The following is a 20,288-nucleotide window of genomic DNA, read 5'->3' on the forward strand; positions in this document are numbered from 1 at the left end:
CCTTGGCATCCTGACTGATTGCTACTCCTTGATGTGAGGCAGAACATGTGTAAAAGCGTTCCCATAGTGATGTCTGAAGAGCACCCTCTTTACAATTCCTCTTTGTACCCTGTCTTGGTACCTGATGCTTCTCTTTCCTGCAAGCAGCCAAGTCCATTCTCTTCATATAACCCATGAGTATCACATGAGAAACAAATCTTACTTCCCTAGCATCATTTCCTGGGCACTAGTCCAGCCAGCAGTGTGACTTGGAGTGGTACTTGAGCAGGCTTTACTATGAGAGCTGAATTTGGCCATCTTCACACCAAAGCCTTTCAGAGCTTTGGAGCATGTTTGTCTTTCTGTGTTCTCAGTCTGGGTAGCTCTTCCTCCCACCTCTCTCCTGCTGCTTGCTCTATTGTGGGGTCTTATCTATCATTTGCCTATCAACACTTGAAATAGGGGTTTCCATAGAGCTAGGTGTGCTCACAATAGCTGCTACTTTGCAATCTGGAGCAAATCCATTATTCACCTAAGCATGTGTTTGCAGAACTGAATGTTTGCTGGCATCTAATTAGCCTGGCAATGGAAGAGCCATTGTGTCACCATCCAGGGCGCTACAAAACAGAACACAGTAAAGGAGGAGACAGAGGCAGACTTCAGTGTGAAACAGAGCAGGTGGTAGAAAGGTAGGAAGCAGCATTTTAACCCTTCTGCTGCTGTGCATCCACCAGGTTGTAGTGCCAATAGAAGACTAGCCAAGGGCATCTCTCATGTTGTGCATGAGTTGGATGTTAGAGCCTGGATGAGAAGACAGGTCCTGCCATGGCAGAGCCTGGGCTGCTGCCTGCACAGACAGCTGGCTCTCAGGTAGCTCTTGGCCTTTCTAAACCTCTGACCTTTTAATTATAAGCCTAGATCCAAGTGTGGTTTGAAGCACTCAGATGGTGTCAAGATCTCCTTTAAGACAATAACAACAGCAACGATGCCATTTGAGAGGTTAGTCCAGCTCAGATTTGTTCCACTCTGTGGGTTTAAATCTCACTCACATCTGCCTGGCCCTTTGGGTTCACAATACCCACCTGAGAGCCCTCTCCTCTGTCTTCTGACCTCAAAAGCTTGAGGAAATCTGAGATTTCAATGCTGTTTTCCCTCTGCAAGCACTGAGAAGCTCTCCAAGGCTGGCAGGTTCTGGACAGAGTGTTTTTAAGCATAAGCAAAGCACTGCTGGCACGTGTTATGTGCAGTGTCAAGCGTGCTGGATGCACACTCTGACATTCGCCAGGATGATCTGGATTCCATCTTTCTGGATGTGTTTCTGCTGCAGCAGTGAATTGAGGTGTATTTCTTTTCTCCAGGAGAGCGGGTGGAATTTGTTGATGTGCTCAGGCCAAGGCTATAAAACATGTGCTTTATTGCAGCTGGTTCCAGGACAAAGTGATTCACCTGGAATGGTTGCAGGCAAAACTGAGGGAAGGAAGCAGGGGGGAGCTTAGCAGCCTTCCTGTACCTAACAGGGGCCTACAAGAAAACTTGAGAGATACTGTCTGTCAGGGAGTTTAGGTGATAAGACAAGAGGGAATGGTTTTCAACTAAAGAGGGGTGATTTAGATTAGATGTTAGGAAGAAATTCTTCACACGGAGGGTGGTGAGGCATTGCTACCCAGAGAAGCTGTGTGCCCCATCCTTGGCAGTGCTGAAGACCAGGCTGGGTGGGCTTTTAGCAGCTTGGTGTAAAGGAAGGAGCTCTCGCCCCTCTGGGCTGCCTTGAGGGTTCTGGCAGTGGCCAACAATGCTTAGGACCAGCACTTCATGCTCTTTGGCTTTTTATGGTAAGGAATGTGTGTGCAACACGTTGAATAAGAGTGATCCTGCCAACAGTGCAGTGGTTCCAGCTGAGACTGCTGGCAGAGGTGACAGCTGAGGGCTGCACGATGCTGCTGGGCTTGACACACTTTTCCCCCTCGCTTCCTCCAAGGATCCTCTGCTGGTTTTAAGGCCCTTCTCCTCCTTTTGCAGCCCCAGGTTCTGTTTTGGCTGCCAGTGCATTCCCTAAGACCATGGGCAAATTTTTTGTTTCCCAGTATTTGGCTGGAGACCCACTTCTGTTTCAGGATTGCTTTTTATTACTGCAGGGGGCCAGACTGGAGGGCTGTGCTGGGGTTTGGGAGTGCTACCTGCTCTCATGAAATCCTTTTGCTGCCCCAAAACAACAGGTCTTAAACTCAGCAGGGATGGTGACATGGGACAGAATCCCTGCAGGTTTCCTGCTGCTGCAAGTTTGCAACTGGAAGTCAGGTACAGCACAAAGCAGAGTGTGTGGGGGGGGGGCTCAAGAACCTCAGCCCCCCCCCTGGATTCCATTGTGATACCAGGCAGGAAATTTGGCACAGTAAGTGTTTAAAAGCAATTCCTGGAAAAATAGCATTAAAACTGTACTCTGGCAAGCTCACATTAACCTGAGCTTTCAGTCTTGTCTCTGTGAGCTCTGCTGGGCTCGATGAAATCTGAATTTAGCTTATTTATTTCCTTCTCCCCATTGAATCCGCTTTTATTCAACTTTAACCTTTAAATTTTATTAAACCTTAAGATGCTGAGGCTCAGTATCTCACATCTCCTCCTCCTCTGCTTGTGGCAACACTCACAGAGGCAGTGGAGCATCTACTCTATTTCTACACCATCCTGTAAATGGTGTAATGATCCAGCAGCCAGCACAGGCTTCCATCTTGTTGCCTGTGAACATGCAGCTATGGATTTAACCCAAATCCCACCTGCAAGGAGGTGCCAGAGGAATGGGCTTGGGCTGCTGGAAGAGGCAGGAGGTCAGCGGATCCATGTGAATGTGGGGATGTGCTGTTCAAAGCAGGGTGTGCTGGGTCTCCAATTGAAGCTCCCTCCCCTGTGTGCTCCATCTCAGCCCTACTGGCATCTACCAGCCAGGGGAGCTGGGCAGCAATGAGTCACTGCAGTCAGTTTTTGGGAAGGTTATGTTAAATATAATTAATGGATGTGCTGAAAGTCTCTGCAAATCACTCTCCTTGCTCACTAAATCGTTTCTTGTTAGGTTAGAAGACTGCTTGTCCTTTCTTTGCTGATATTTCTGCATCTCCACATAAGCCCATGTATTGATTCTGTGTTTGACTGCAGCATCACGGCACTGCTTTCCCATCTCTCCAGCTGAGGATGGTTCCTGAGCAGCTCCCTGGGGGACCCAGCTCTGCTAAGCTCTGGGAACAGCTTTACTTTTATCACTGCTATCTCCTCTGCAACGGCACCCAGCCATGCCAGCATGGGCAACCTGTCATTGGGGTGGTAAGGAGATGGTGGGACAATGTACCTGGCATGAGCAGGGATTGCACCCCATGGTGCAGGGTGCTGAGGGCAGGAGGAGGCTTTGAGCTGTGCTGCTGGAGCTGTTGCAGTGCTTCCCTGGCTGGAAAGGGGTCAGCAGGGGAGGTAAATACAGCTATGAGTAATGGTGCTGTTTATAAAATTACACTCTGTGACTTATGCTGTGAGCAGGCCTAGACTAAATATAATGGTTATTGATAGGAGGCAGGGGCTGATTTCTGGCCCTCCATGTGGGGACAGGAAACTGGTTATAATAACACTCAGTGGGGGGGAAAATGAGCGTTTGACAGCCCTGAGCTCTTGGGGAGGGAAGGCCAAGCCCTGGGAGGGGGACAGTGCAGTGCCAAGGAGGAGCAGGGCTGTGGGGCTGTGTCCTAAAGCTGTGTTTTAAAGCATCCTCACCTCTGCCCATGATTTCTCCCCTCAGCCCCTTACCATCCTTCATCCCAAGGGTGAGCAAAACAGAGCGAAGCAAGGAAAAGCTTCATCTCAGCCCCAACTGCACTGAGCAGGAGAGAAATGGAGGAGGCAAACGCTGCAGGAGTTGCAGGGTATCCTAAGAGAGGTGACACGAGCTGCAGGATAGAAGCCTGTAGGTCTTTATTGCAGCGTATGGTCCCCATGGGGCCCTGCAGCCCAACTTTGCTCTCCCAGTGCTGACCCTATTGTGCCACCTGGCTCCTCTGGCACTGGGATCTCTTCCAAGTGGCCCCAGCATGCAGCCTCCATCCACCCTGCAGTCTTTATAGACTTCTGGGGCCTCACCTGCACCACAGTGAAAGCTAAAGCAGCTGTGGTTGGAGGTCAGAGCTCTCATGAGGGACCAGGTGTAGATGCAGCAGGGTGCAGAGGAACAGGTGATCCTCTATTACAATTGATTCAGGCTTTGGATCTCCCTGCTCTCTGCAAATCCTATGCTTGGCTCTTTGGCTGAGTCCATGAGAATCAGCATCGTTTCAACACTGCTGATGTTTGGGAACGTTTGAAGGGGGGATAAAGAGATTTGACACAAACCCAAAACATGGTCCATCCCCAAACCTGCCATACTGCAGGAGACCACAAAATACAGCGTGAGGGGAGCACTGCTATGTGACATGGAAGGTGACGAAGGAGCCGCCATCAGCTTTCTGCCCACATCCCCCCAGTCCTGCCTCCCCCCAGGGCTGAGCTTTGCAGCGCACCGAGGAGCAGCCAGGCTCGGCCTCACTGAGACGCGTCTCCTCGCTGAGCTCTGCCTCCAACATGCTGACCGTGTTGGTCCCCTGCGCTGCGTGCACCTTGTTGGCCGCCTTCTTGTGCAAGAGGCAGATGAAGATCTTCTTGAAACCCTTGCGGAAATGCTTGGAGACAAGGGCGTAGACAACGGGGTTGACGCAGGAGTTGGCGTAGGAGATGAGGTGCGAGAGGATGCGCAGGACGTACGTGGTGTGATTGAGGGGGAAATAGCCGAACCAAACGCAGAGGATGACCAGGTGGTGGGGCAGCCAGCAGAGGCAGAACAGCACGGCCACGATGATGATCATCCTGGTGACTTTCCTCTTGGCTTTCTTGGACTCTGACATCTCTTGGAGAGGGTCCACAGACCTCCAGAGGTAGCGGATGGTCCGGGTGTAAGTGAGGCTGAGGATCAACACCGGGATGATGTAGCTGAAGATGAAGGTGCAGAGATCCATGACTTTACGCTGGGAGATGGCCCAGACCGGGTGGCAGACGGTCAGGTTGGCCAGCTGGAACTGTTGGTAGTAGCTGAGGTAAGGGCTCGAGAAAATGAAGGAGAGTGCCCAGATGAAGCAGATGGCCACCAGTGCGTTCCTGGGCGTCCGCAGCTCCCGTGAATGCAGGGGATATCGTATGGCCAAGTACCTGCGTGGGAAAGGAGAGGGACACAGCTCTGGGCAAGGCATGGAGATCAGGGACAAGAGCTGAAGGGATGGACTGGAGCTTCCCAGCCCCACAGGTGATTCCTTGGTGTTTCCAGGGGTCTCTGCAGCACAACGGGGTGAGGAACGTCTTCATCCCCAACCCTGTGCTGTCACCTCCTCTGCTCCTAGGGAGCAGGCAGGGATGGTCCCCTCTTGTCCCTGTATCCCCAGGGCACATCAGCACTTCCTAAGGGAGCTGCCCTGGGTCTCACACTGAGCAGAGTCAGATCCTCTCTGGCTGCTGTGATTTTGGGACTGGGAGCCTTTACAATGCCAGGAGCTGAGATAGCTCAGGGTGAGGCAATAGGCTGCTTTTGAGCAGAGAGCTTTTACACAGCTTTCCCTGCACCCCCTGCTGAGCAGGCTGGGACAGTCACCGCAGCGAGGAACACCACGGGGACAGAAATTGGTCTTTTTGTTCCTAAAAGAGGAAGATGGAAAAAGCAGCATCCGAGCTGAAACATCCCCAAATTTTTCTCTTCTTTGTGGGCTGTGAGTTATTTAGTGCACAGCCAAAGAGCCCCAGCAAGAGCCAGTGCTGCACAGGGACAGAGCTTTGCTTCTCTCTGCTTCTCCATCCCCTTTTCCGCTGCTGCAGCCTCAGGACACACCACGATCCTTCACTTTGGGGTCTGAAAGCACCATGGGCTCCCAATCCCACCCTCCTCCAACCTCAGCCCTCAGCACTGACATCCCCTTGCACCTGCAAGCAGGGAAATGCTCCTTGGACCCCCAACAAGTGCTCAGTGCCCTCTCCTGCTCGGGTGGGCTTTAGCAGAGGGGGGATGCTGTGAAGCTCAGAATCCTCCATCCCCTTTCCTACCTGTCCAGGGAGACGGTGGCCAAGGTGAAGCTGCTGGCGTACATGGTGAGGTAGATGAAGAAGTGGACGGCTTTACACAGGAAGGACCCGAACACCCATCCATCCAGCGTGTAGATGGTGGCTTGGAATGGGACGCAGAAGAGGATGAAGCAGAGGTCGGCCACCCCCAGGTTGAGGATGAAGAGGTTGGTGGTGTTCTTCACCTGCCCGTTGCGCAGCAGCACCGCCAGCACCAGGCTGTTGCCAACTGTGCCCAGGAGGAAGATGAGGAGATAAGCCAAGGGGATGAGCACCGACTCGGGATGCCAGCCCTCATCCCAGCCGGCTGCCGAGCCGTTCATAGCCAGGGGCGTGCAGAGAAAGGGGAGCACAGAGAGCACTGCGGAGTGATGCACCGGGACGAACGAGGTGGGGGGAAGGTGGGCACACACAGCACGAGGGGGGCCAGCAACGAGACGCTGTAAGAGGATGCAGGTGGGACGAGAGAGCTTCGCCTCTTTCTTGCTCGGGAGCCAGCAGACACTCAGCGCTGCTCCGAGCGCTCCCGCCCCCCGAGGAGGAGGAGGAGAAAGAGGAGAAAGAGGAGGAGGAAGCAGCTCCTGCCCGGCCCCTCGCAGCTCCGGGGGGGGGTCACTGAGCACAAAGCAGCCGGTTGCATCGCTGCTGCTGGTTGCATCTCAGCAGCTGGGTTGTATCTCAGCCGCTGGTTGCATCGCAGCAGCCGGTTGCATCGCAGCTGGTTGCATTCAGCAGCTGGTTGCATTCAGCAGCTGGTTGCATTGCAGCTGGTTGCATTACAGCAGCTGATTGCAGCGGCTGGTTGCATCGCAGCAGAGGGCTGAGCTCGTGCCTTGGGAAGGGAGAGGCTCCTTTTGCTGCTGCTGTTGGGCAGGTGGGAATGGAAGGGGTCCCAGAATGGCACCAATGTTCCAGCAGAGCATCGTCCCAGGGGGCTGCCCCATAGAACGGGCAGCTCTGGGTGCTGTGAGTCCTGGTTATCCCGGCTATAGCTCAGCACTCAGCCAATTCCCTGCACTGGGTGCTCCTCTATGGGGGGGCTGGATGACCATGGGACCAACCCACCAAGCCTGGGTCCTCCGCGATCCCATCACCCCCCGCGGCGCCGGCCGCTCTATCCGTTTCGTCTGCGCGCGGCTCTACTGCCCGAGCCCACAATGCACCGCGGCGAGCGCTGCCCGCGTGCAAGATGGCGGCGGAGCGGCAGGGCGGGCGAGGCGGGGGGGAGGAGAACAAGGAGAACGAACGGCCGGTGGGAACCGGGGCTGATGGACTCAGCGACAGCCTGGGATTGGAGAGTATCCTACCGAGCGGGAGGGGGGGCCGGGAGTGCGGCGGGATGAGGCAGGAGCTCTGTGCGGTGGTGCGGACGTGGCGGGGTCGGGCCTGGCCTCGCCGCTTCTTCATAGAGCTCCGGTTCCCTCAGTGCTGGACGGGGCTGGTCCTCACAGGGAGAAGGGATGGGAACGGGGGTGGGAATGGGAATGGGAATAGGGATGGGGATGGAAAGGAAATGGGGATGGGGATGGGGAATATGATCAGGGGCTGGAGCACCTCCACTATGAGGACAGGCTGAGGGAGTTGGGTTTGTTCAGCCTGGAGAAGAGAAGGTTGCGGGGTGACCTCATTGCAGCCTTTCAGTACCTGAAGGGAACTTACTCTTCCCTTAAACTCTTGGAAAGGGCTGACAATAGCAGGACACGGGGAAATGGTTTTAAGTTAAAAGATTTAGGTTGGATGTTAGGGGGAAGTTCTTTACTAGGAGAGTGGTTAGGCCCTGGAACAGGCTGCCCAGGGAGGTTGTGGATGCCCCGTCCTTGGAGGTGTTCAAGGCCGGGTTGGACGGGGCCCTGGGCAACCTGATCTAGTAAAGGTGTATGTTTGGTGGCCCTGCCAGGCAGGGGGTTGGAACTACATGATCCTTGAGGTCCCTTCCAACCCGGGTCATACTGTGATTCTGTGTTCCTCTATCTGGGTTTGGTTTTGCCCTTCTGAATGGCGGCTTTGTGCTGCTTGCTGCTCCTTCCCAGGTACACGTCAGCCTTCAGAGCCAGGCTGTGCCATGGGGAGCCTTTGGTTTTATGTGTGTGTGTGTGAAAGCAGCCCGGCTGCACAGCTGGGATAGGGCTGAGTTTTACCTGCTGGGTGATACATATGAAACGAAGCTGCAGGTTTCAGGTCAGCATATGGTATATGTGTGATTATAGAGCAGGAGGCAGAGCCGGCCACTGCCGTAGTGGGATCACAGAGTGGTTTGGGTTGGAAGGGACCTCAGAGATCATCCATTTTTAACCCTTCTGCTATAGGCAGGGCAGCCAGCCATTAGGTTCAGATGCTGAGGGCTCTGTCCAGCCTGGATGTGAGCACCTACAAGGATGGAGCATCCAGTGCTTCCCTGGTACTGTCAGAGAGAAAACCTAAGATGTCAATAAAATAGATGATATGGCTTCAGCAGTAATGGCACAGCCTAAGAAAGCAGTTTGGAAAACAGGATTCTAGAATGGTTTGGATTGGAAGGAACCTTTAAGATCATGTAGTTCCAACCCCCTGTTATAGGCACGGATGCTTCCCACTAGACCAGCCCCATCTAACCTGGCCTTGAATGCTTCCAGGGAGGGGGCATTCATAACCTTTCTAGGCAGCCTGTTCCAGTGTCTCACCACCATCACAGCGAATAATTTCTTCTTTATAGTGGTAAATCTTAGGCAGACAGTGGGATGTGTGCCCTCCTAGGCGTTGCAGTCTGACTTATTGACTAATGCAGACTTTCAGTGCTTAAGCAATGGAGACTTTCTGATAGGCAGCAGTGATTCTGCTCAGCACTGTATAACACACGTCTCCTTTTCCTGAGGGATGGGATGTTTAAGGTCAGGAAGGCTGCCCTGCTCCAATTGTATCAGCATAACTGTGTCAGGTAAGATGGGAGGCGGTGCAGTGTAGCTGGGGCAGTCAGTTATACGAGCCAGGATGCTTCTGCTGGTTAATCTTTTTAGCTGGGAACAAGGTATGTCAGCAGCAGGACTCTTGTGGTCCTCTGTAAACAGAGATGCTTGCAATGTGTGTTAGTCCTGCCTGTCATGAGAGACATAAAGCTCCAGATAAGCAGTGCAGATTATTCTTCCAGTCACTTCTTACAGCTGTGGTTCTTAATGAGGCTTTTGGGTGCTCATTACCAGTCTCTGTAGAGACAGTACTTGCTTAATGGAACTTATAGAGTTTCCTGCATTCTTTTGGGATAGAATGTAGAACTGATAGCACTCTGTACTGTCAGTCTGCCTTAACACAAATCCCAGTCCTTCAGATTGTGAAGGAATCCCAACAGCAGCACGGTTTACGACATGGGGATTTCCAGAGGTACAGGTCAGTAAGCAATGTGGACATCTTGGAGTTGCTGTCTGTCATGCAGCTGCTGTGACTTGATTTGCTTTATTGGCACAATAACATTTACAATGTAAACCTGCTGTAGCAGTCAGCAAAATCAGTCTGCCAAGTAAGTATCTCATGGCAAGTTGCTTCATGTTTTTTTTTCTAATGAAGCCTAATATGTTACAGCTGTTCCATTGAGGAGCATAAAAACTGCTTCTTGTTTTAGAGTTGCTTTTTAAGAGCTTGTTAACACCTCACTGTGCTCTTACAGGTATTTTCAATGTGTGAGCATAAAGAAATCAACCAATAGGGAGAACGTTAATCTGATTTTTCAAGAGCAAGACTTGTTGCATGTCTTCCTACCTTCTTCTGTTTGTTAGCCACTGGCTTACAGGTCATTGCTTCAATACCTCTCATCTTATGCCATATATGAAGTTCTTAGTTGTTAAAACAACTCCTGGCTCAGCCCTTAGTGGCGATTTTCCTTTTCTGATTGGAGAGATCAGCAAACGTGCACAATTGTGGCCAGACTGACCGTCCTCTTCTTTTCCTTAGGGGTTATTGCTCCCGTAGGCTCAGGCGACTCCGGAAAACTCTCAACTTCAAGATGGGGAACAGGCACAAGTTCACTGGGAAGAAGGTAACAGAAGAGATCCTCTCAGACAACAGGTATGGCTGCGGGATGGAATCCTGTGTTAGTGAATGGTTGCTTTCTTTCTCATCGTTTATTTTTACGTGGGTGTAGTGGAAAACTGTTCCATGCAGTGTATGTAGTTATATTTCTATAAGGGTATTTGTGCTGTTGGTATTAATAAAAGATGAATGTTCAGGCTGCTGTGTATGGGAGGGGAGCTGCTCATGTACTGCTTTCATCTTGTGAATAAGCGGGGGAAGGAGTAGCAACAGTCAGTCCTTTTTTTTTACCTTACGGTCATTGAAATGGGTTATTTTCATAGTCAATAAAGATTACCTGCGTATTAAAGAGGAAATACTTAGGACAACATGCAGCAAGGGGAGGCATATGAACGCTGATAATTCAAGTGCTGCAGCCAGCAAGAATGTGACTGGAGATATAATCCATTCCCTTTGAACAAAAACAGTGGCTATCAGTGATGTGGCAGTACTTGCTTAAACATCGTCATTTCCTCATTAATCTTCCTCTCCCTGCAGGTATTTGCTGTTGATTCTGATGGATGCAGAGAGAGCGTGGAGTTACGCCATGCAGCTCAAACAGGAGGCCAACACGGAGCCTCGCAAACGATTCCACCTGCTGTCCCGCCTGCGCAAGGCTGTGAAACATGCAGAGGAGCTGGAGAGGCTGTGTGAGAGCAACCGAGTGGATGCCAAAACAAAGCTGGAAGCTCAGGTATTCACTGATATTTTGGTCTTGTTTTACAGCTCGAGCCAAAGAGGGAACTTCTGGATTTTAGGTGAAGAGATTATCCTCACCTATAGCAGCAGGTGATCAGAGTGGGCTGTTTCTTGAATTGGATGATGTTTCCATGCTTGGGTTCATTGGTTATTGCTGCTGCTAGGATTGCAGAAATAACAGTGACACCAGCCAGGCTGAGAGCTTTGTTTATGTGTATCAAGTGATTGTCTTTACTTTGAAAAGCAACAGTAAAAAGAACTGGTAGGGAGTAAGTTCATAGAATCATGTCATAGAATGGCCTGGGTTGAAAAGGGCCACAGTGCTCATCTAGTTTCAACCCCCCTGCTGTGTGAAGGGTCACCAGCCACCAGACCAGGCTGCCCAGAGCCACATCCAACCTGACTGATACAACACAGCCCCATAAACTATACTGTTATCTGCTTCATTGATGTCTCAGAGTAGACACCAGGTGTATAAGCCTTGTGGCTTCAGTTCCTGGAACACAGAAAGCAGCTGTGTTGTGAGCCTAGACTCTGTGAATAAGGGTTGCAGTGCTGCTCAGCCAGATGGTTCTTTTGTGGTTTACTGTTGAAAAGAATGTCTTGTGACATTTGTGGGCTGTGCTCGTTATATAACAAGCAAGAAACATCTTTACTTCCATCTTCTTAGAAATGTCAGTTTAACAAAACAAAAATCCCTTCCTTAGGCAGTAACATGTAATTTAAATCGATTTGTTTCTGTGGTGAGACCAGACAAAAAGATTGAGGGATGATCACTTACTCTAGATGTCACAGCAGCCTTTATGCTGAAGGTGGTACAAACCAGGCTATCGGTGTTGGGAAGATCAGCTTGCTTACCCTTGTGTTACCTGCAGGCGTACATGGCTTACCTCACAGGGATGCTTCGTTTTGAGCACCAGGAGTGGAAAGCAGCAATGGAGGCATTCAACAAATGCAAGTGAGTTCCCTCACTTTGTTTAACACGGGGATAACCCTGGTGGGTTGATGTGCTGTTTGTACAGTAGCTGTGAGGTGATGAGGTAACTGCATTTAACCAGGAGTTACCACTGAAGAAACAGCTTTCTCCAGATGATAGACATAATATTGCAGTGTTAATGTGTGTTCTTTCTGGTAGGACCATCTATGAAAAGCTGGCCAATGCTTTTACAGAAGAACAGGCTGTGCTGTACAACCAGCGTGTGGAGGAGATCTCTCCCAACATTCGTTACTGTGCCTATAATATTGGTAAGGGAAGTGAGTTGCTTCACCTCCAAACACAAACAAGCTTGCTTGTGAAAAGGGAATATTGACTTGGCGTTTAAATACTGATCTAAGTGACATAGGAGCAAGCCTATATACATACATGTAGATATGTAGCCTATATGTAGTCTATATCTATAGTTTGTTCTAGGTCAGTTTAGCTGTGGAGAAATATGTTAATTTTTCAAGTTTCTTTTTCTTTAAGGCAAAATATTAATTTTCAGTAGTTTTCATATGAAGTCAGAGTAAAAATACATGTGAATCCTTACCCATACATCTCCAGTTCTCCAGTATAAGATGTGTTGGTTATCTTTCCTTTATTGAAACAGTTTCTGGATTGAGATGAAGTAAGATCTTGGTGTGTTAACTCTCACAGGTGACCAGTCAGCTATGAATGAGCTGATGCAGATGAGGCTGAGGTCTGGTGGCACTGAAGGTCTCCTTGCAGAAAAACTGGAGGTAATTTCTGAATATTTGAACCCTAAGCATGCAAATATCACTTCTTAGAGCATAAATATTGCTGCAGCACACCACTCAAGAGCCAGTATGTATCAGGAGAGCCTAAGGAAGCTCATCTGTGGGTAGCCACTCTTGGGTGGTGGGGATGAGGGGGGAAGCCTTTTGATTTCATTGTAGTCAATTATGGATTCTTTAAGTTTGGACTCATAATCTCAGTCCATTCTCTGCAGGCACTGATTACTCAAACTCGAGCAAAGCAGGCAGCCACCATGAGTGAAGTGGAGTGGAGAGGAAGAACTGTTCCTGTGAAGATAGACAGAGTGAGGATCTTCTTACTGGGCCTGGCGGACAATGAAGCTGCTATTGTCCAGGTAACTCAGGAGCCATCTCCAATGTCTGTTCTGATTGTCCTCTTTACTTCAGCCTGTGAGATAAAGCTTGATGCCTGTGCTGAAAGCTTTAAAATAACCTTTCCTCAAAAACTACACATCAACAGGAGAAAATGAGGATAAATATCAATGCAGGAGGTACTATTAAGAAGGCAGTCTAATAGGACAAGAACAGTAGGGCTGGGTAGGAAACAACAGCGTTAACTAGTTTTGCTGGACAATAATGAATCTGGTGTTGCTGGGTTGTTTTTTATTAGGTAGTACATTGCTATGGCCAGCAGGTGGAAGTGCAGCTTAGAGTTCACTGTTCCCTCCTTTAATTTCCATCCTGTGAGAGCAGCAGACAGGTGGTGCCAGTGAATTGCCCTCTTTGTTCTATAAGGCAGCGGCAGAGCAGTGATCTGAAATCTTGAGTCTTTCATTGTGGTCCTTGGAACCTCTGTGTAAACAGGAGTGGTGTCATCACAACTAGCAGTGGTGAGAGCTGAACACAGAGATCAGTATTTATGTTACCAGAGGGCTAGAGCTCAGCTGTTCTGCAGTCAGCTGTGATGGACAGTTCAGCTTCACCTAAAAGAACTGTCATTGCTGGGATCTTCGGCACCTTTTGGCTTAGGACCAACAGAAACTCTCATGTATCACCAGCATTCCTCAGCACTTGTTTAGAAACAAACACAGATGGATGAGCTTTGAGTAAAGGTGGAGATTCTCAGCCTTCAGTGGTTTGTTGGCACCTGGAGAAACAACAAGTGAGCCAAACTGAAATACAAATCCGAGCTTAAAATTGTTTCTTTCATCCTTTTTGTAGACCTGAATGCATGACTTCAAGAGCCACATTGGTTCTCCCTAAGCAGGTGCACTTGTTTCTCAGTTTTACTGCCTGGTATCTTGCAAATCAGAGCATGCACGTATTTACATGCACAATCTGCTTAACCTTAGGAATTCCTGCTTAAAAACGAAAGCCTTTGTTTCACTGCATGGCCCAGCCCTCTCCCTGTTTGTGCTCGACTGATGATCTCGCTGTGTCTGTTTTCATTTTTGTGCATGCAGTGAGATGGCTGCGTTCTGCTGGGTGAGGCTGAGAATGCTGCCAGACTCGTCTCTGGTTATTCTCAGTCCATCCCACCTTAGAAATTCCTGCAGCAAAAACACACACACACCACACACACACAGCCCAAAACACCAAGAACCCCCCACACCTTCATTTTAGGTCAAGATACATGAGGTTTTGTGAGGCAGGAAAAATACCATTCCTTCATAGGTTTGCAAACCTTACAAGAGGACAGGCTTTGAATGGTAAAACTCAGCAGCTTTGTTTTTGTTTTGGCCGATTTCAAGTTAAATTTTGCTCTTTCCAGGTTAATCATTCCTGCAATTGCTGAGGTTGGCGTTTGTTTCTGGGCAGTTTCATTGTACTAAATCAGTCAGAGTGGTTTTGGGCGTGTTGTTTAATTGGGTATGTCAGTCCCATTAGGCAGAAATCAGGCTTCACTTTGGGTTTTTTTTGTGTGGTAGTTTGTTATTATTTTCTTCAAAGGTGTTTGCAGATGTTGTTTTGGGGGGCAGGAGGCCAAAAACTCCTTCGTGTTTTGATCAGATTTGTAGTGACAGCAGAGAACGACTAACGACTCATTCACCCGTGCTGCTGAAATACAGGTTTGCTTACAAAAAAATGCTTCAAACAAACTAATTATTGCCACTGAGCATCACTCAAGTGGGAGTGTAGGAAAGATAGTCATCTACGTGTTAGCACCACAAGAGAAAAGCTAAATCGGCATAACAAGAGCAATCTGCATTGGTGGTTTGCCAGGTCAGTAATGCTCAGCTCTTCTGCTGTTGTTGGGCCTTTCCCGCAGCGTGGTCCAAGCTCAGCAGTTCTTAGAGCAGCTGTGGGCTGCTGGGATGGCAGCAGCTGCAGGGCAAGGTGAGGAGAGCTGCCTGTGCTGGGCCTGCAGTGCTGTGGAGCTCTGGGCACTGACCACGTCCCCTGCAGCTTTTGTCCCAATTCTTGGCAGTTGCTCCCCAAAAGTGTATTACAGACACATACAGGTTGGAGTTCTCTCTACCCATTGGTGTTAAGGCCACCATTTGGGCAGGACTTGGTTTCATCTCCTGTGTTATCCCTTGTATTATGGGATACAACATAGAAAAAATGTCTGACCTGTCTTCATTTTGCTCTCCTCTTAGGCAGAAAATGAGGAGACAAGGGAACGTTTGTTTGAGTCTTTACTCAGCGAGTGCAGAGATGCCATTCAGGCAGTTCGGGAAGACCTGAAACCAGACCAGGTAAACACCAAAACATTTGTGTTCTGCATTTAACTTTTCTAATATCCCTTTTAAAGGTAGCTTTGCTTTGGCACTGATTCATTGTTGTTTAACGTGGTTAGAAGCAAGAATGTTTGTTAGTTCCAAAGTAGTTTCCAAAGTGATCTGTTAATATTCAGAGCTGGTAAGAGTGAGTTCAATGTAGAAAGCCCAGTGTTGATTCAGCTTTGTGATTTACCTGTCCCTTGAGTTGTTTTCTATTGCTGGCAACCCGTGTAAGTGTGTCACGTAGTATTTTGTCCCCAATTTCCACAGAAGCAACGGGAACACTCTCTGGAAAGCGACTCTGGGAAGGTGTCCAACATGCAGTACTTACACAGGTAAATGGGCAAACAATGCTGCCTGTGCCAGTGTGCAGAAATCACACTCTTATGTCAGTGTTTGATTTCTGTTTGTTTTGTTTTATGAGTCCTTTGTCTCGGACTTCTCAGGTCTCAAAGGATGACTGTACAGATAAGGATCTGATTCATGTGGCTTTGAAAATATTTTACTTCAGACTTCCATGTTGACCTTTCGGATGTTTTGGCTCTTATTAGTATCTGCGTGGATGGGGGGAGGGGTCTTTTCAGAACAAAGCCACGTCTGAGCAGTTCTGACAGCCTGCTAATGAGATACCTTTGCAGTTATTTGACTTACATCAAGTTGTCGACCGCCATCAAGCGCAATGAGAGCATGGCAAAGTCCCTGCAGAAGGCACTGCTGCAGCAGCAGCGATCAGAAGAGGATGGGAAGCGCACACCACGGCCTCAGGACCTGATCCGTCTGTACGATATCATTTTACAGGTACACACAATGGGCTCCTTCCAGTTGATCCTCTCCCTCATTTATCCTCCAATGCAGTTTTCCAGTCATTTTTCTGTTTCATACAGCTCCCAACAGCTGCCTTAGCTTCTGCTGGCTGGAGAAAGTAGCAGCTAAGAAAGCCCTGTACTTATTCTTCACAAGCAGTTTCTCAGAGACTCACATACATTTTCAATTAACTGTGGGAGCCTGTGGCTCAGGAGGTTATGAATGGGAAAGGAGCTGTCTTAGGAAAGAATGACTTCATGTGAAATCTTAGGAGACTTTGTCCTAATTCCTATTTGTGTCAGGAAATCTGTCCCGAGGGCAAACATGTACAAGTTTCAGTGAGCGTCCTGTGCAAGATTAACACACTGATAATTAGAAAACTTTAAACTATGTTCATGGGAGTGGAGTGTTGAGTATTAAAAGGGGAAACTTTCCAGATTCCAGAGGAAAACAAAGCTTGCCTGAATTTGTTACTCTGTTTTGCACAGAACCTCGTGGAACTGACACAGCTTCCTGGCCTGGAGGAGGACAAGAATTTCCAGAAAGAGATTGGATTGAAGACACTTGTGTACAAAGCTTACAGGTGACTGAGGAACAGCCAGCTGTCCTCTAGCAGGCGTATTATGTATTCAGAGCTTGTTAACCCAAGGCTTCATGCACATTACAGGGCTCTGATGCAGTTTCCTCAGCCCTTTTGTGAAATGAAGAGTGGTTGCTAAGAGGAAGCTGGCCAGACATGCTTAATGGGTTCTGTTATCTTTGATTTGGGTTGTTAAAGGTATGGATAACAAACAGGGTCACGTCAGGGATCCTCTGTTTGCTGTTGCAGGTGTTTCTTCATTGCACAGTCCTATGTGCTGGTCAAGAAATGGAGTGAAGCTCTGGTTTTATATGAAAGGGTGCTGAAATATGCTGGCGAAGTTCAGTCAGAAGCTGGAGCTTTTACAAACAGCTTGAAGGTAGGAACCCAGCCTTGCGTGCAGAGTGGAGCTGAAGTTAATGAGAAAGCCTTGGCCCAGTATTTATTGTCAATTAGACACCAGGCCATTAAAATTCAACGCTGATCTTAAAGTAGCAAAATTAATAATACGAGTATGAGTTTGTAAGCTGCTGTACAAGAGGCTTTGTGGGGGTGTGGAGGTGTTCTGACAGTCCATGTGCTTTGAGGAGGGCTGGCCTTGCTGGAAGAGCTCCATAACACTTTTCCATGTTTTCTGTCAAGCTGTATCTGTAGCTCCTTAAGGGCTGTCCTGGAGCTTGTCCTCTTCTGGAAAGGCTTATTAGCTCTAGCACTTAATTTCTCAGTTGCTTGTAGGGTTTGACTTTTGCCCTACCTCTTAAACTCTGGCATGTTTCAGGCTTTCACCTCCATTTCTTTAATGCCTTAGGAGCTGCCTGATGTCCAGGATCTGATCACTCAAGTCAATGCAGAGAAATACTCCTTGCAAGCAGCAGCTATATTGGGTGAGTTGTAGAATTACACTAGACTTATGACTTCTCTTGAATTATCTTCTGCAGCTACTTAATTTCTCCAACCATTGACACTTGGCATCTTGCTCCCTGCTTAGAGTTGCAAACATTCTTCCTCAGGACATGGATCTGTTTTCGGTAACCTGCTCAGAATACTTTGCTTAGTGTTTAATTTTCCTCCTGCAAACAAATTGGATTCAGTGTGTACCACTTCCTTGGCAATAACACTCACTCTTGTTGACCTTACTTACCTTATATTTGCCTATCTGGGGAAAGTGTTTAAAAGAGGGAGAGAAGTGTTGTCCTGCTCTTGGTGTGGACCAGGTTAGGGGGGCTTTAGGGGGATGGATGAACTTTGTGATCTCAGACAAGATCTTGTCTGTCATCCTTACCACCTTTTCTTTAATTTTGCAGATGCAAATGATAATCATGAGACCGAGTCTCCATCTCAGGTCAAGGATGGCAAGGTAGGAGCGAAGAGTTTTGTCAGATTAAAGAAGTGTTTAATGAATGGTGCTTTAAACCTATCACCTGAGCGTCTCTTAAAGTCAAGAAGTGGCAGGTTAACTGGGGTTCTGTCATGACTGGAGTGGGGTGAGAGGTTTTCATAGTCATGTTTTCCTCCTGTGAGCGCTGAAGGTGGCTGGCAGGGTGGAGTTCCTCAGCTTGGAGCTGCATGCAGCTTCCTACGTGCCACTTTATATTGTTGTGTGGTTAGTTTTCACCCTGTGTTTGTGGATGTTATCTAGAATGAAGCTGCAGCAAGGCTTTGAGAGGGGGATCAAAGCATTCCCAAGCTGTCACACCTGGGATTTTCAGCTTCTTGTCACCTCAGTGCTGTTAATTCCTCTGTGCCTGCTGGGCTGTGTTTGACTTGCCTTTTTGTGTTGTTCTCTTTCAGCCACTCTCAGAACGGTTTGAGACCTTCTGTCTGGATCCTTCTCTCGTCAGCAAGCAAGTCAACCTCGTGCATTTCCCTCCGGGCTTCCAGCCCATCCCATGCAAACCGTTGTTCTTTGACCTGGCCCTTAATCATGTTGCTTTCCCACCTCTGGAAGACAAGGTGGAGCAGAAGGCCAAGAGCGGCCTCACAGGATACATCAAGGGCATCTTTGGATTCAAAAGTTAACCAGGACCCCTCTGAGGAACAGAGGTTTTATTCTGTATTGAAGGCAAAGCTCCAAGAGGTTCTAAGACATAAATATCTGCACCTGAAACCAACAGAGGGAGGCGTCACCATCTTCTTCCCTGTGCTCTGTGTATCTGTCTGTGCACTTACATTCTCTCCCGGTGTATTAAAGACCAGCAACCTGCTCAGAAACTGAAGTACACGATAAAAAGCTGAAAATAATTGGGAGCACAGAAAAGTTCCATTCTGCTCAGAGCACTTGCAGTGTGCGTTGTGGCCGTGCTCGGGGTCGGTACACATTCACTTAGCGAGGCACAGACACAACTCGATTCTTCCCCTGCCCTGTTATTTGGCATAGATTTGTTGTTTGGTTTGGGTGTGATGGGGGAATGAGGCAAAATTGAATCAGCAAAGTGAGGCTGCCTATACAAAGTGTGTGGAGATGTAGCCAGGGTGGGCTTCTCCTTTCCTTTCAGCTCTCAGCCCCTGCTGAGGAGCATATATAGTCACATAAGGAGAAGTTTATTGTTTAATGCTCAGCAGTCACGAAGCCTCTTTCCTTATCACTAAGGATAGAAACTGCTTTACCAAATGCTTGTGGTTACACCACTGATGTTGGAGTATGAGTGGAGTTTGTGCTTGGGGCTGGCAGGGTTGTTCTTTGTTGATAGGAGCTCCGTTAGGTGAGTAAATACAGTATAAAACCTATTCCTGCAAGGCTTTCCTTGGGAAGCTGCAGCTTCATGGGTGGCTGTAGGGATAACTGTTTGATTTCATGGGAAGTTGGGTCTCTTGGTGTTGATTTTTCTCTCTCTGATTGAATTATTGACTGAAAACAAAGATGATTTTTGCCTGTTGCTTTTCCCTCTCCCTTTGTTGGTGGCTGTACCCGACAGGAGAAACAAGCAGCAGCACTGCTGGGTTCAATGAGGGCTCTTGGTTTTTATACAGCAGCCGTGTGCTGTGCCAGTAACTTCATAATCACAGTCATTAAGGAGGGAAGGAAGGGAATGGGGGGGGAGGGGGGGGTGAGAAGGGGAAAACCAACAAGCACATGGGCAGAAGAGCTCCTAAATAAAACGTTTGGAAGTTTTCATCAGCCAAGTTTGGGTTCAATTTCACTGTTGTGGGAATGATGGATGAGGGGGATTCATTCCCACTGCTGTAAGTTGTGTTTGCTGCTTTGTTGTGGGTTCTCGGAGCTCAAAGGAAGAGGGGTGGTGTGATAGCTGTGATGGCAGCTGGTTGTGATGGCTTCGTGGTGCTTTAAACTGAGCTCTCTAATGCTTTTCTAGCAGCAGTTTGAGAACTGTCACCCTGTTTGCTTTGTGAGCCAGCTCCTCTCTGCCCTCCTGCCACGGGTCTGTGGTGGATCCCAGGCCTGGATGGATCCCAACCAGCCCAATTTGTCTCCATGACAGAAAGCCAGGAGCGACACAAAGCGTCTTGTAAAAGATAAGTGATTCCTTGGGTGCAGATAAGGAACCTGCAAACAATAAAGCCTTGTTCCCGACCTCTGAGCCATGCAGTTTGTTGAGCACTAATGCTCTGAGCGTTCAGAGGATGCAGCCCCACACCAAGGTCTGGAATGGCACCAATGAGGTGCAGGAGCTGGAAGGGAGCAGCGCAGAGTAGGT

General features: G+C 48.6%; 2 protein-coding genes across 2 annotated transcripts; one reads left to right on the forward strand and one right to left on the reverse strand.

Annotated features, from left to right (window-relative positions):
- Positions 1-869: 869 nt before the first annotated feature.
- On the reverse strand, positions 870-7,141 carry GALR2 (galanin receptor 2). Its single transcript, XM_015879607.2, has 2 exons — positions 6,076-7,141; positions 870-5,193 (listed from the first exon to the last, which is right to left on the reverse strand). Exons 1-2 carry the CDS (start codon positions 6,414-6,416, stop codon positions 4,416-4,418), a joined length of 1,119 nt encoding a protein of 372 aa, XP_015735093.1. The 5' UTR covers positions 6,417-7,141; the 3' UTR covers positions 870-4,415.
- A 113-nt stretch (positions 7,142-7,254) lies between these two features.
- SRP68 (signal recognition particle 68) lies at positions 7,255-19,510 on the forward strand. Its single transcript, XM_015879605.2, has 16 exons — positions 7,255-7,391; positions 9,387-9,453; positions 10,015-10,128; positions 10,630-10,825; positions 11,706-11,788; positions 11,966-12,075; positions 12,467-12,549; positions 12,780-12,920; positions 15,126-15,224; positions 15,519-15,583; positions 15,887-16,046; positions 16,541-16,635; positions 16,882-17,011; positions 17,441-17,516; positions 17,937-17,989; positions 18,424-19,510. Exons 1-16 carry the CDS (start codon positions 7,283-7,285, stop codon positions 18,649-18,651), a joined length of 1,809 nt encoding a protein of 602 aa, XP_015735091.1. The 5' UTR covers positions 7,255-7,282; the 3' UTR covers positions 18,652-19,510.
- Positions 19,511-20,288: the final 778 nt, after the last annotated feature.

Source organism: Coturnix japonica, chromosome 18, assembly GCF_001577835.2.
Source record: "Coturnix japonica isolate 7356 chromosome 18, Coturnix japonica 2.1, whole genome shotgun sequence".
Lineage (NCBI taxonomy): Eukaryota > Metazoa > Chordata > Aves > Galliformes > Phasianidae > Coturnix > Coturnix japonica.

What these genes read in the sequence shown, in the direction of transcription:
- GALR2 (XM_015879607.2), bottom strand. Translation starts at nt 6,416, where the DNA reads ATGAACGGCTCGGCAGCCGGCTGGGATGAGGGCTGGCATCCCGAGTCG. An exon ending in GCCACCGTCTCCCTGGACAG is followed by an intron (nt 5,194 to 6,075) that starts GTAGGAAAGGGG and finishes TTTCCCACGCAG; the next exon opens with GTACTTGGCCATACGATATC.
- SRP68 (XM_015879605.2), top strand. Translation starts at nt 7,283, where the DNA reads ATGGCGGCGGAGCGGCAGGGCGGGCGAGGCGGGGGGGAGGAGAACAAG. An exon ending in AAACAAAGCTGGAAGCTCAG is followed by an intron (nt 10,826 to 11,705) that starts GTATTCACTGAT and finishes TGTTACCTGCAG; the next exon opens with GCGTACATGGCTTACCTCAC. An exon ending in GCAAGCAGCAGCTATATTGG is followed by an intron (nt 17,517 to 17,936) that starts GTGAGTTGTAGA and finishes TTAATTTTGCAG; the next exon opens with ATGCAAATGATAATCATGAG.